Source organism: Gobius niger, assembly GCF_951799975.1.
Source record: "Gobius niger genome assembly, chromosome: 15".
Lineage (NCBI taxonomy): Eukaryota > Metazoa > Chordata > Actinopteri > Gobiiformes > Gobiidae > Gobius > Gobius niger.
The window spans coordinates 18,952,254-18,965,027 of NC_136866.1; the positions used below are offsets into that span (position 1 = coordinate 18,952,254).

Genomic DNA, 12,774 nt, shown 5'->3' on the forward strand with positions numbered 1-12,774 from the left:
TTGAGCTTTCAGCCAGGTTTGTCCAAAACAGACTGAGACTATTTCACTTCATTAATCTGATTAATCCTCTTTTTGTTGAACGGTTCTTCTTGGTTTCATCTTCATCTACTGATGAAGCTCTGATCTGTACTTCCTGGTTTTAAAGCATAACAGAAAAAGCTTAAAACTGTATTCTACATTTTTAAAGCCCATAGTCAACAGTGGATTGTTTTGAGCAGTTCTGTGCACAAACTCTGTTCACTGCAGCACCAACCACACTGTTTGATCAAGGTGAAAGTTTGTTTTAACACAGCTGCCTGTGGGGGGAGCTCCAGGCAAACTCCTCATACCTTTGTGTTTTAGAGCGCTGTACCAAATATGGCCGATCAGGCTCCCAATAAAAAAGTTTTAAGGCCTGTTTTTAAGCCCTTCCTGATAGCCCACAGGCTATCAGGAAGGATAGCCTGTGGATAAAACTGTTCTTTAGTCAACTGGACCTGGTCTCCTCCCTGAAGGCATTACCTTGAAGAGACTGTAATGGGTGCATACTGCGTAGGGTTCCCTTTGTGGGTGAGACAGGTGGAGCACATGTCCTTAATGGAGGAGAGCGGGGCGCTGCAGATCTTCTCCGCTGCTCTCACTCTGTTTAGTATAGTTGTTGTGTTTTTGTAACTGAAAATCAGTTTCTGATCTCCCCTCACTGCTGCCTGAGAGAACATGGATCAGAAGCCGCTCTCCTCTCCCACTTAACTTGTTATTAAATTGAGTTATGAAAAGAGCATACCAACCATTTTCTGATCGTTGTTCAGTAAAACATCCGAATAAACGAGAAACATTGCACGTACATGCAGCTCACGTAATAAGGCTCCATAAACAGACAGAAGCTCTGTGACAACCCGAAAATATGAATATCGCCGTGAATATTTGACCAATCAAAAAGTGTGGCGATGCCGATCGTCCTCTTCCAAGCCTAAAGTGCCACATCTGAGCCAAGTCTTTGTGAAAGATGGCACAATGTGAAGATCTCCACATGAAGTTGGCGGGGACAGCTTGGCCATCCTGAAATATTGGTTGATTTTGTAGCGAGCCATCAGTTTTTATTAGTTATCAGTCTGGTGAATCAATACAGTTGGAAAGTTTTTTAACTTTCCCTTGTCCGGAGCCAAAGGATTTCAGAAATGACACGAGTTTACACTAAATAGGATCTTTGAGAAGGACCATCCCAGGTCTCATACCACTACAATGATTCAACCCTTTCACGTGAAGCCAATGAAAGCACATCTTCATATCTTTGGCCGGCCTTTCCACTTAGCATCGCTCACAGATGGGGCTCCTCCAAGGCAAATACTTTAACAATACTCTCTCTCTCTCTCCACATTGTTGTAGAGGGGGAAAATGCCTGGCAGTCCATGAAAGCAGGACACGAACAGAAACAGAGAGAGAGGGTCCGCTTGGAACATTAGCTATTCCTGCGATTATGGATTCCCTGGAGCGGCCGGTCAGGAATCCCACCCATTTACCAGAAAAGTCCAGCAAATCGAGGAAACTGATCCATATCTGAACTCCCAGGGTGGAGCGCTCTCGGTGTTTTGTGGGTTTTTTAAAATCCTGAAAGTGAATTAAGGAAGTGAGATATGGCAAGCTTGAAATAAACTTGAAACTTAATTTTACTCTTGCAACTGTTGTTTTTAACCTCATTAAAACAGCGAGTGGATTTTTAAACTGTGTAGTGAAGCACTTTGTGGCTTTTGTCCACTATGGAGCAAGGAGTTTAACTTCTGGATCTCAGACGGCTTAAAAGAGCAATAAAGCTGGATATTGTCAGCAAATAGGTGGAAAGAAACATCACTGAACCTTTGGGTGATCTTTCCCAAAGGGATCAAATACAGCACAAATAAGACGGGACCCAAAATGGAACCTTGACAAATCCACAGACTCAGACCTTATTTGCTTTAACACTAAAGTTATGCCCTGATAAATATGTGGAGAACCGCTTTCAACTTTGGTTTGTGAAAGAGCACTTGGAAGCTCCACAGCACCACTGGGCAAATATTCAGTGGACTGTTGGACCCAAAGTTGAATAGTTTGGGAGGAACACACAACGTCATGTGTGGAGGAAAAATGGAACAGCACATCAACGTCTTACCACTCTGCTCACTGTGAAGTCTGGTGCAGGGGAAATTATGGTTTGAAACTATAAACATCACAGGAAGTGACATAGATAGAGGCAAACAATTTTAAACTGTTGCCGTGCCAACCATGTTATGTCAATGGGAAATGAATCAAGCTGATATGAAGCTTTACCTCTATCTATGTCACTTTCTGAGTAGCTTAAAAAATAAAATAAAATCTTATCCATCTACATACAGTAAGTCATATTTTCAAAAGCATTAAAGCCTGTCCTATGCACTTTAACGTGTTAACTTTGACCGCCCGACCAAAATTCCTGCTTCATGGCATGTTCACAGTCAAGTCCTCACCGGTGCAGCCTCTTGGTATGAAAAAATGTGATGGTGAGAGGAACAGGCTTAGCGTGTTCTGCCGTAACACTCGTGTCATTATAGTGAATGTTACATAAGTCTCTGTGTGCTTTCAGGATGTGGCCTCTGCTGCCTGTTGTCAGCGTGTCCCACATGAAGCCCCCGTGACCCCGGTCTATTCTCCTGAACCCCTCATCTGGACTACAACCATGACCTCTCCTGGACTACAACAATGGCTCCTCCCCCTTATCTCCCGGCTCACTCACGCTCAGCTGCCCTCTCTCAATACGAACCAGGGCCAGCTCATCCCCACTGCTGGACCCCCACTCTGCGCACATACCTCCACATGTGTTCAAATGTGCACGCTTGTTAGTTTAAGTTACAGATACGACACAAAGACCAGGCAAATTTGAGAAAAACTCACGATAAGGTGAATTCGAAGGAAACATCTAAAAACATTTTTATCTTCGCCTTTCACAAACCTTTAGGTTGCTTTGTTCATTTTAATTATTGATGTTTTTATTTGGATTCATTTGCATTGTTTTAAAAGTTTTCATTTAATAGTTAATAGTTAATAGGCATATTTTTCACATTGGGTGCGCAGTGGTTAATACTCGTGCCTCGAAGCAAGAAGGTCCCAGGTTCAATTCTACCTTGCCGGGATCTCTCTGTGGAGTTTGCATGTTCTCCCCGTGTCTGTGTAGGTTTCCTCCGGGTACTCTGGGTTCCCCTACCACTAAACATATGCACAATTATGCTCCCCTCTCTCCAGGGCCTTGGAAATGAGACTCCTAATCTCAGTGGGACTTTCCTGGTGAAATAAAGGTCAAATAAAAAAAACACTAAAACCCATAATTGTCGCACTTTCTCCCAATGCCATTTCAATTCATCTATTAGGACTGAGCTTGATTTTGGGAATAATCATCAATCTTTATTAATCGGTTGGAAAGTTCTGAACACAAATGACAGTTCCAGCTCGTCCAAGTCCCTCCTCCAGAGCCAAAAGTTTTTGACCACAAGAGTGTCTCAAACCTTTGGCTACATGCACCAACTGGATGGACATGTTGAACACAATCTACAAACATTTAGGTAAATATAGTACAGAATTAGGAATAAACGACAATCATTTCTTCCAAAGTGTTGAAATATCTTCATGGGTATGTCCAGGGTTTTACTGTAAGTTGCATTCTTAAGGGCCCTGTACCTGATTTATTTTACATCTTTTTCGCTGTAGTCGTTCCTAACTTTCCTAACATAATTGTGGCTCCCCAATTCTTCACAGACACATTTATAGGCACAATTCACAACTTGCATGGTCACGTTTCAGGGTCACTCAGAAATGCTCGAAAACTCGCCTACAAGTTCATGGAATTGATACAAATGCTCTATAGTTAGATACACATGTTTGAGCTTTCAGTATAATAAAGGAGGACAAAATAAATTTCATTCCAAAGAAATCTGATATAGTTCCTTTTAAGTGTTCTCAATGCACAAGCAGATCTGCAGTTATTATGACGTCACAGAGCTGAGGGTTTGATGATGTACAAGCAAAAAATTACAATACTACCCTCTAGTGGACGGGCATAGAAATACACAAGAAAAAACATGATTTCAGCAAAAATACTTCATGTCTTGTGTTGGATTGGTGAAAACTGGGACACCCGGGATGGAGCCTTTGTAAAATTGAGACGAATCCAACGCACAAATCCGTGGTTTCATCACCAGGGAGCCGATGGCACATGGCAAAGGTCCGAGCTGGGACTGTCCCGGGGAAATTGTGAGGTCTGGCCACCTTGTTTTAAGTTGGAACATTTTTATCCAATACCAGTACTTTAACAATACCTGGTTTTCGGGGACTGTATTCTGGGACTGTCCAAAATTAATTAATTATTGGGAAGACATACAAAGTGAAATCAATAATTGTCTAGGTCAGGGGTAGGCAAGTTTGTGTCATGGAGAGCCAATTTTCTTCATTGACAAAACACCAAGGACCGAAACTCACAATTGTAGCCCAAAGTACAGCACCTTTTCTCTACAAATGTAAGTTTTGCACATAATATATGACCTAGTGCAGTGTTTTGCTGGGAAATGTGAAAATATTGACAGTATTTTTCCATATTTTAGAGTCCTTTTCACATATTTGGTCACTTTTTAATGACATAAATGTGTCTTCAAAATTCTCTTGGGGGCCAAAGGTTGTTTGCTGAAGGGCCGGATTTGACCCCCGGGCCTGACGTTGCCTACCCCTGGTCTAGGTGTTTAAATATTATTGGAACCGAATGTCATAATATTGGGAATATTCCCTAGAAACCTCAGGTCAAATTGTAACATTTCCCAATGAAAAATAATACTCTTATCTTGGCCCCCCACCAGTACCAAAAGGAAAGACAACCGGTCTTCAATTGCAAAGTATATTTCAAATTGATTCTAATTGTTTTGTACCTATTGTTTAAGTTGTTTGTTATGTGGAATAAATAAATACAAAATACAATTTAAAAAGAAAAAAAGAATAATAAATAAGGGAAAATTGTGAATTGTGAAAATGCTAGTGATTAATTAGGAATATTAGGAATTAAAAAGAAAAGAAAACAAATTGGGGCAAACATTGGGCAAAATAGTCATTTATTTGAGCTGAAACAACCAGGTCACTTCCTTTAATGCTGTTCCTGGACCAACAGCATCATCTAAAGATAGACGTTTTTGGTAACACTTTACATTACGGGCCGGTAAGTCCGTGGTACTTACAGTGGTAACTACAGTGGTAATTCTAGGTACTTATTGTTGTACTTACAGTTGTAAGTAGCATTTACAGTGGTAATTCTAGGTTCTTACTGTGGTACTAAAAGTGGTAATTACTAGTAATTAGGGTTAGGGGTTAGGATTAGGGTCAGGGAGACACAGAGTTACCACTGTGTTTCTCATTACTAAGAGATACCTTGGTAATGCTCTTAGTAATGAAGGTTGTACTTCTATTTACTTTGGTACTTTAATTGATAGTTTATAGTAGCTACAGTGATGCATCTATGGTACTTATTGGTAATTCAAAGATACTACAGCAGCAATTCATAGGTGGTAAATGTGGTACTAGTAGTAGTAGCACCATAAGAACCATTGTAAGTATCACTGTAAGTACCACCATAAGCACCATTGTAGGTACCACCGTAAGTACCACTGTAAGTCCCACCGTAAGTACCACTGCAAGTACCTAGAATTAAGTATCACCATAAGTACCACCATAAGTAACACTGTAAGTACCACCATAAGTACCTAGAATAACCACTGTATCACTGCAAGTACCCCCGCAAGTACCACGATAAGTATCTAGAATTACCTCTGTAAGTATCAAGGACTTACCGGCCCGTAATGTAAAGTGTTACCACGTTTTTTTTTGGTTCCTGCTTTTGATACTTAAAAAAAAACTCCATCCACACAGACTCCACATGGTCCAGGAAACACAAGTTCTTGCAGGTAAAACATTCTCCTTTTCCCCTGCTGTTTCCTCTTCAGTGGTGACGTCAGAGTGACCGGCGTGACCTCCGCCCGCCGTGTTGGGGAAGACCTGTGTGGACCAGAGCTAGACCTCAGTCCGCTCCCTTATCTGCGGAGAACATGTGCAGATCCCCTCCACGCGACCAGGACACCACAGGCACACAGGTACGGACGCACTTTTATTACATGACACTTAAAGACTCACCAACACCGGCTTTACCGCCTGTACTGTGATGGAGACGGTCAAAGTAATGAAGTGTTTGAAAGATTTGAGGTTTTGTAAATGTCAATGGACTGGCTTCTTAAGGGGAAAACTTTAACATTTTCAAACTGTAACGTGCAGATTAATATTCATTTTTGTAATAATTTCATTATTGCACTGAATCGTGGAAGATTTTTTATCACATATTGCCGATGACATCTGTTGTTAAAGTTGTACCCATGGATACTTGATTTTTCAGTCTTGCACTAAACAGTATCTTATGTTTTTTAACATCTAATTTCTAACCTGTTTTATTGAGCTTTGAACTCCTAAGAACGAGATGAAAATACAGTTCACTTTATAATAACTACACCATATTTAGCCTTAATTCATCATGAACAATTCATTAGTTAAGTGTGATTAACACTTAATAACTACTTAACAATATATTAAGTGCAGTATGTGAAGAACTGTTCGTTCTCAGTGAGGCATTAACTGTAGTAGTTTATTAAGTGTCAAACTTAAAGGGACACTACGTAACATTTTGACTGTTGCCATCAGTACAAAACATGCTCCTAATGATCAGCTCAACACAGAAAGTGCTATCACTGCAGTGGGTTATCAAAATATGGATTTGGATGAGGACTTGAAATTCTACTGACTTAAGTCACATCTCCATGGAGACGAGCTGGAGACGTTATAGTCATGTATTAGTTTGTTTGTGCATTTATGAGATCTTTTTCAATGATAAATCTATATCATATATTATGTCATGACATAAATGCTTGTATTTCAATTTTATTTATTGGGTAAATAAAATGGTTAATACATCATTTATTAAGGCTAAATAAGGTGTAGTTTTTATGAAGATATTTCCCAAATGAGCTTTAAAAACTTAACAAGATATCCAGAATCCTTTCAGAAAAATAAAAACATATTTGTGCCTGATATGTCGACATAACAAACCCATGTATTTAAACCATTATTCAGATATACAGTATCTCCAGCAAAAGCTTCAAATTGAAAACACAAATTCAATCATTTTCTTCCCTGTTCACCTGCTCTGTCTCACTCTAATGTAAACCCATATGAAGAGGAGCCAGGTTTTAGCACGGCTCTGTACTTTACTGCCATACAGTACAGTGATCCAGTATTGCTGGTTTCAGGTCACGTCGCAGCGTTCTAAAGGCCTATAATATTATTATTTGAGGACATTTTTGGTGTTGTACAGGGAGATAAAAAAGCAATACGTGGGCTCATGTCTGTGTCCGTGTGGCGTGTGCTGATAACAGCAGCGGGAGGCGAGGTCCCCGTCTTATCTCCAGGAGGGTTAAATGCCCTCACATGCTTTTAAAGTTACACTTTTGAAGGATCTGCACTTCTCTTTATGAGCATTTATGACTTTAACTCCACTACATTTGAAAAGATAATGCTTTCTACTATCCCACATTTCTATGAAGGCGCCAAAGTGAAGAGAATAAAACTGATTGTTGTTGTTAAGCATTATGATGGACAGCATGTGACACCGACTCACAACAGGGAAGAAATGTCCCTACAGTGTTGCCGTACAGGGAGTGAATTCCAGAGTTCCACACTCATTAAAATGAATTTGTACTTCCTACTTTGATACCTTAAGTGTATTCTACTGCAAATATGACTTTAACTTCAGTAAAACATGTGACTGGGGAACTTTAGCCTGTATTTGGAGTAGTATTTGACCTGTAGTATCTGAACTTTTGTACAAGGACTGGGATAAAGCAGCCTCCTTTGATCATCACTGATTTTACAGTATAACTGCTACTTGTGCGTTTGAAGCATTTAGCTTTGTCGCTAATGCTCATCACAAGTTTACAGAAGTGAATGTGTAAGATTATAGATTTGATTTTTACATGATTTATAAGTGAGTGCTTTATTCAACCTGATCATCGACCTGAGCAGCATGTTCTTGGAGGACGATGAAACGGCACCCTGAGGAAACCTGTCGGCCTTCTGTCTCCTCTGATCCTCTGAAACGGGGCTGCGCCTCCTCGGTTTGTCCCTGTTTCAGAGCGTGGTGTCCTGCACTGGTCAGCTCCCCCACCTCCTTCCTCTTCCTCCTGCGCAGCTCCCTCCGCTCCACAACAGTCTTTCACCATCTTCTGGAAAGAGCTTAGCTGTTCATCTGTTTGATTCTCCAGTGAACGTCCATTAGCCAGGACAGAAGGCATGTGTGGCTTAGCTGTGAGTCTCGCCTGGATACCTCCTCATTTGTCCCTACCTTGTTTCCTGTAGCTCCTCTTGGGATGCCTCCTCTGTGCTGCAGGTGTGGGGGCTCTTGGTGCCTCTCCAGTGTTTCAGAAGAAGAACTGTGTAGCTCTCAGATGGGTTTAGCTGATAAGCTAACTGTTTGTTAACTTTTAAAAGCTGCTTCTTCAGGACCATTATGGACTCTTTGCAGTAAACAAAATCCACCGGACCCCACAAAACATGGCAAAGACGCACAAAAGCATCCAGCAAAACAATGTGGAACACAGAAACCAATGCAGCTGTACCAAGAGAGAGGGAGGTTGCTGCTTAACCCCAAGTTTTATGACAAAAAAGCGTTTTTCAATTCTCAAAGTGAATTTTTGGCCTGATCACAAAAACAATTGTTACAAAAAAAAACATATGTTTGTAACAGTAAAATTTGTATGTTGCATTTCACACACCAAAGCAAAAAGCGGCTCAAGTTAAATGTGTTATATCTTTATCCTCCACTAGAGGGCGTTGACATGTTGCGTTTGCTCAGCTCAGTGTCTGAAGTGTTGGGACCTGAGAGATTCCTTATTGAACTGAACACTCTCCTCCACTTTCCCCTTTAGAGCGTGGATCTCTTCAGTAAACCTGAGTTCCTGAGTTCCACAGTACAGTTGAAGTCAGGTTAATCTCTCCCTTTTGTTTGCTCTGATGCAAATAGCACAGGCCTAATCTCTAACTGCGGCGGGGCCTTCAGACGCAGACAGTGTCTTTAGAATGACCGCAGTGTTAACTGGATTAGTGACCGGCTCGTGTCATCCAGAGGGCAGCCGGAGCACAAACGCAAACTATTCTCTCTTGTCTCTGGTCAGTTTGTTCAGTTGCTGACCTTCGTATCTTCAGAAAAGGTAGAGTAACATGTAGTCAAATAGAAACAAGTGTTGTGTTTGAGATGAACTATAGTGACGTAAATATCGCTGCTCCCTTCAGACAAAAACAAGATGTAGACGACTTCTCTTTCTGTCTTTCCTTTGCATAATTATATGAGTTTCGGTATTAGAATAGTTTGGCAAATAGTCCAAATACGTTTTAATTCGACTAAATTCCAAAACAGTAACATTATTGTTGTTATAAAATGCAAATGAAAACTTAAGGTAATAATTGATCCCATTTTTCTTTATGAATTATGCTTGTCCTGTGGGATTATGGGATGCTTGTAATTGTTGGCTTATTTCTATATATTCATTCATTGCCCTAGTAGTATTGTAGTATAGTTTAGCCCTGACCAACTTCTTGATGAAATGCTGCCCTCTACTGTTTGATGCTAACACTAAACTAAAACTTAAAACAAAAGCTTCTGAAGATGTGGTTGTTAGATACATCATCTTTTTGTGATTGCATGAAATGTTAGTATCCTCTATTTTTCTATTAATGAATTATAGAATAATGTCAAATGTAGGTTATAGAAAATGATTGAAATTGGGGCATTTCTCTAGTATTTTTTTTCCTGGTTAGGGCTGGGCATCGTTACATCCGATACCGATACCTGAACAATACTTTTTCCGATACCTATACTAAAATATTTGTCAATAATGTGTGGGAGATCTGCAAATTTGTGGGTTCATCTCCAGTGTCAAGAAGTGTGAAATATGGAGAATAATTTGGGGGACAATAGGGAGAAAATTGAAAGAAAAAAAAAAAAAGGAAAAAATGAGGGCATAAATGAGGATATTAACCACCTAATGTACGTGATGACCTGGTTATTTTTGGTCCATATAGTGCTGCGTTACAAGAGCTGTTGCATGTGTGCGCTCAGTATCTGTTTGTGTGCTACAGAAAAGCATTATCATAATAGCTCGGAGCAGAGACTCCAAACTGACATTCCCGGACTTCTTTATATCTTCGGGTCACTGATGACTTAAAATATTTGGGGCACTATGTGACTGCAGGTTCTGTCTTTATGGACAGGCCAACATGCTGATCCGTAGGTTTGGAACGTGCTCAACACCTGTTAAAATAAGGCATATTGCACGAACTCAAAGCCAACACTACAGCACTCCTCTACAATGATGTTTTACAGGAAAGCATGGAGGCCGAGAACAAGCCCGAAGGCGGCGAGGGTTCGTCCGACGGCGCCTCAGGTGGTTTGGAGGTGACGGCCGAGCGCCTGGAGCAGCTGATGAAGAGCATGGAGGTGCTCCTGTCCGACGTGGAGCAGCTCCGGTCACACTGCAGCCACCAGGCCTCCGAGCTCATGGAGGCCGCCGAGGAGCTCCGCCGGCAGCAGGGGGAGCTCAAGGACAGCTACGCCGAGCTGGCCCGCGAGATGGAAACGGTCATGGAGACGGTGGACGACCTTTTCAGCACCAAGACCGCCTTCGAGAATAAGGAGAAGCAGACCCAGAAACTGTCCCGGCAGCTCTGAGAGGGAAGACCTTCAGACTGACTTTGATCTAAACAGTATGAGTGTATATATTTCAATGGAGTTTGTGCAAAGCTTATATTTGTGTATAAGTATTTAAAGATGCCCTCAGCTACTCTAGGGTCCACTGCTCTACTACTGACAAAACTCCAAAAGTCACCGCTGAGGGCAGCTTTAAAGCATGTTTTATGAAACTATTTATCCTCGGTGTTTGGTTCAGTTTAGATCATTTTAGACTCCATCTGATGCATTTTAAAAATAGTACATCTTGTCTGTGTATAGTGGGTATGCACATTATGTCATTCCACAGTAAGAGGAAAAACCTCTTGTGAATGACACTGTTGAGTCAATTGTGCCTCTTTCTTGAGAAGAATAAGGGCTGCGTTGAAAGCTTAAATAATGCAAGTGCATACTTAAAGGAATTAAATAGTTTGATATGTTTCTTTTAAATGTCTAATAATAATAATAGAAAACTATAAATGAATCAAAACTAGCCATATCAACAATTACAGTTAATGAATTGAATCTATTTTTAATTTGTATTCTGTGTTTTCATCCAAAAGTGTTTCAAGCAATAGATTTTTTTTCCTGTTAACACTGTTTCTTCTTCGTCACTGCAGAACACAGATACAGAATAAGCCTGAGATAATTATATAATATCATTATGTATAAAGTGATGGAGTGAGTGGGCAACCTTGTAAACACCCAAAGTCTTAAGTTAAAAGTGTCCCGGCTGCTCTGAGAACAGCATAGAGGGGGACTATATTATGGGATGGTGTGGCGAGACATGGCCTGCTGTGTGTGGATAAGGTTAAAAATATATATGTGTGTGACTGATAATTATATCGCCATGAATGTATAAATGATGAAGCCATGTGTACGGATGTCGCTTTATTTTTTTCCTCAAAGTTTTCTTTTTCCCAAAGTACTAAGAAAGTTTTACCTGTAAAAGCACTTTATGGAACTCTTGCTCCTAGATATTATATTTTAGGTAATGTAAAGAGTTTAAATCTGTCAGGAGCAGCATGTATTTTTCGCATTGCATTATTAAATGTTTTCTTGAAGCAAGCGTCAGAGTCAGACGACATTGAAATCATTTTTTCCATACCTCTGAAAGTTATGATCTGACTTGTTGAATGGAATTGCTTTTTTTTCTCTTTTTAATTCCTTGTTTTATAGTCTTCCCGAGTGCTGCGTGTCAACCCCACATTTCCCCTCTGGTTATCATCACCTTTGCGCCTGCCCACCTACACACTCTCTGAACCGTGTATTTAGCCTGGCTTTTTGGCATTTGTCCAGCTCACTATCTTGCGCAGGAATGTCCCCTCCTGCAGCGCATCCCAGTGTCCTCTGTGGTGTCCTGGGACCAAAATACGTCTAAATAGAAGCCTGTCCGCCCCCTGTGTTCACTGTCCTGTGTTTAGTGGTTAGAGGAGGTGCGACACTGGTCCATCAGCAGAGACGCATCTACAGCTTATTTAGTTGGAGCAACACGAACTTCAGAAAATGCCAGGATGGACTCATTTTATGTAAAGATGTTATTAAAGGGACTATGCGGAGTTTAAAAATGTTAAATGATGATTTTCTTCCCCCTACATGTTCCAGCAATGTCCTAATGTATAGAATGAGCTCAGACCTGTTCACCACAACTGCCTCTAAAATCCTGCACTGTCACTCAAAAAGGTGTTACTTCAGGTCCGAAGTCCCGTCATGCACAAGCTTAATATAGAAGGTGCAATAACATGTATGACCTAGGGTGGCAGTAGTGAGTATAAAATGGCCAACTTGCATCTAGTCCCTTTAATGAACGGGACAGCTCATATTAATAGCAACAAATGGCCAGTTCGATAAAGACAATGTGTGATGGTAAATTCATAATGATAAATATAATAAATTCTTGAGAGGATTGTCTTCCAACCTCCGCAGTGTACATGTGGATTAACTTTCTTCAGAGTTAGACTTTAGGTCAGACACCACGAGTGACAGTA

The 12,774-nt window shown here is 40.7% G+C and overlaps 1 protein-coding gene across 1 annotated transcript; it reads left to right on the forward strand.

Annotated features, from left to right (window-relative positions):
* The first annotated feature begins 6,055 nt into the window (after positions 1–6,055).
* On the forward strand, positions 6,056–10,850 carry LOC306975344 (uncharacterized protein). The gene is made up of 2 exons (XM_079572864.1): positions 6,056–6,113; positions 10,445–10,850. The coding sequence occupies exons 1-2, from the start codon at positions 6,069–6,071 to the stop codon at positions 10,787–10,789; spliced, it is 390 nt and encodes a 129-aa protein (XP_079428990.1). The 5' UTR covers positions 6,056–6,068; the 3' UTR covers positions 10,790–10,850.
* The last annotated feature ends 1,924 nt before the right edge of the window (positions 10,851–12,774 follow it).

Bases quoted from the DNA above. Each gene is read 5' to 3' on its own strand.
- LOC306975344 (XM_079572864.1), top strand. From the start codon at position 6,069: ATGTGCAGATCCCCTCCACGCGACCAGGACACCACAGGCACACAG. The intron at 6,114-10,444 runs GTACGGACGCAC...GATGTTTTACAG, and splicing joins AGGACACCACAGGCACACAG to GAAAGCATGGAGGCCGAGAA.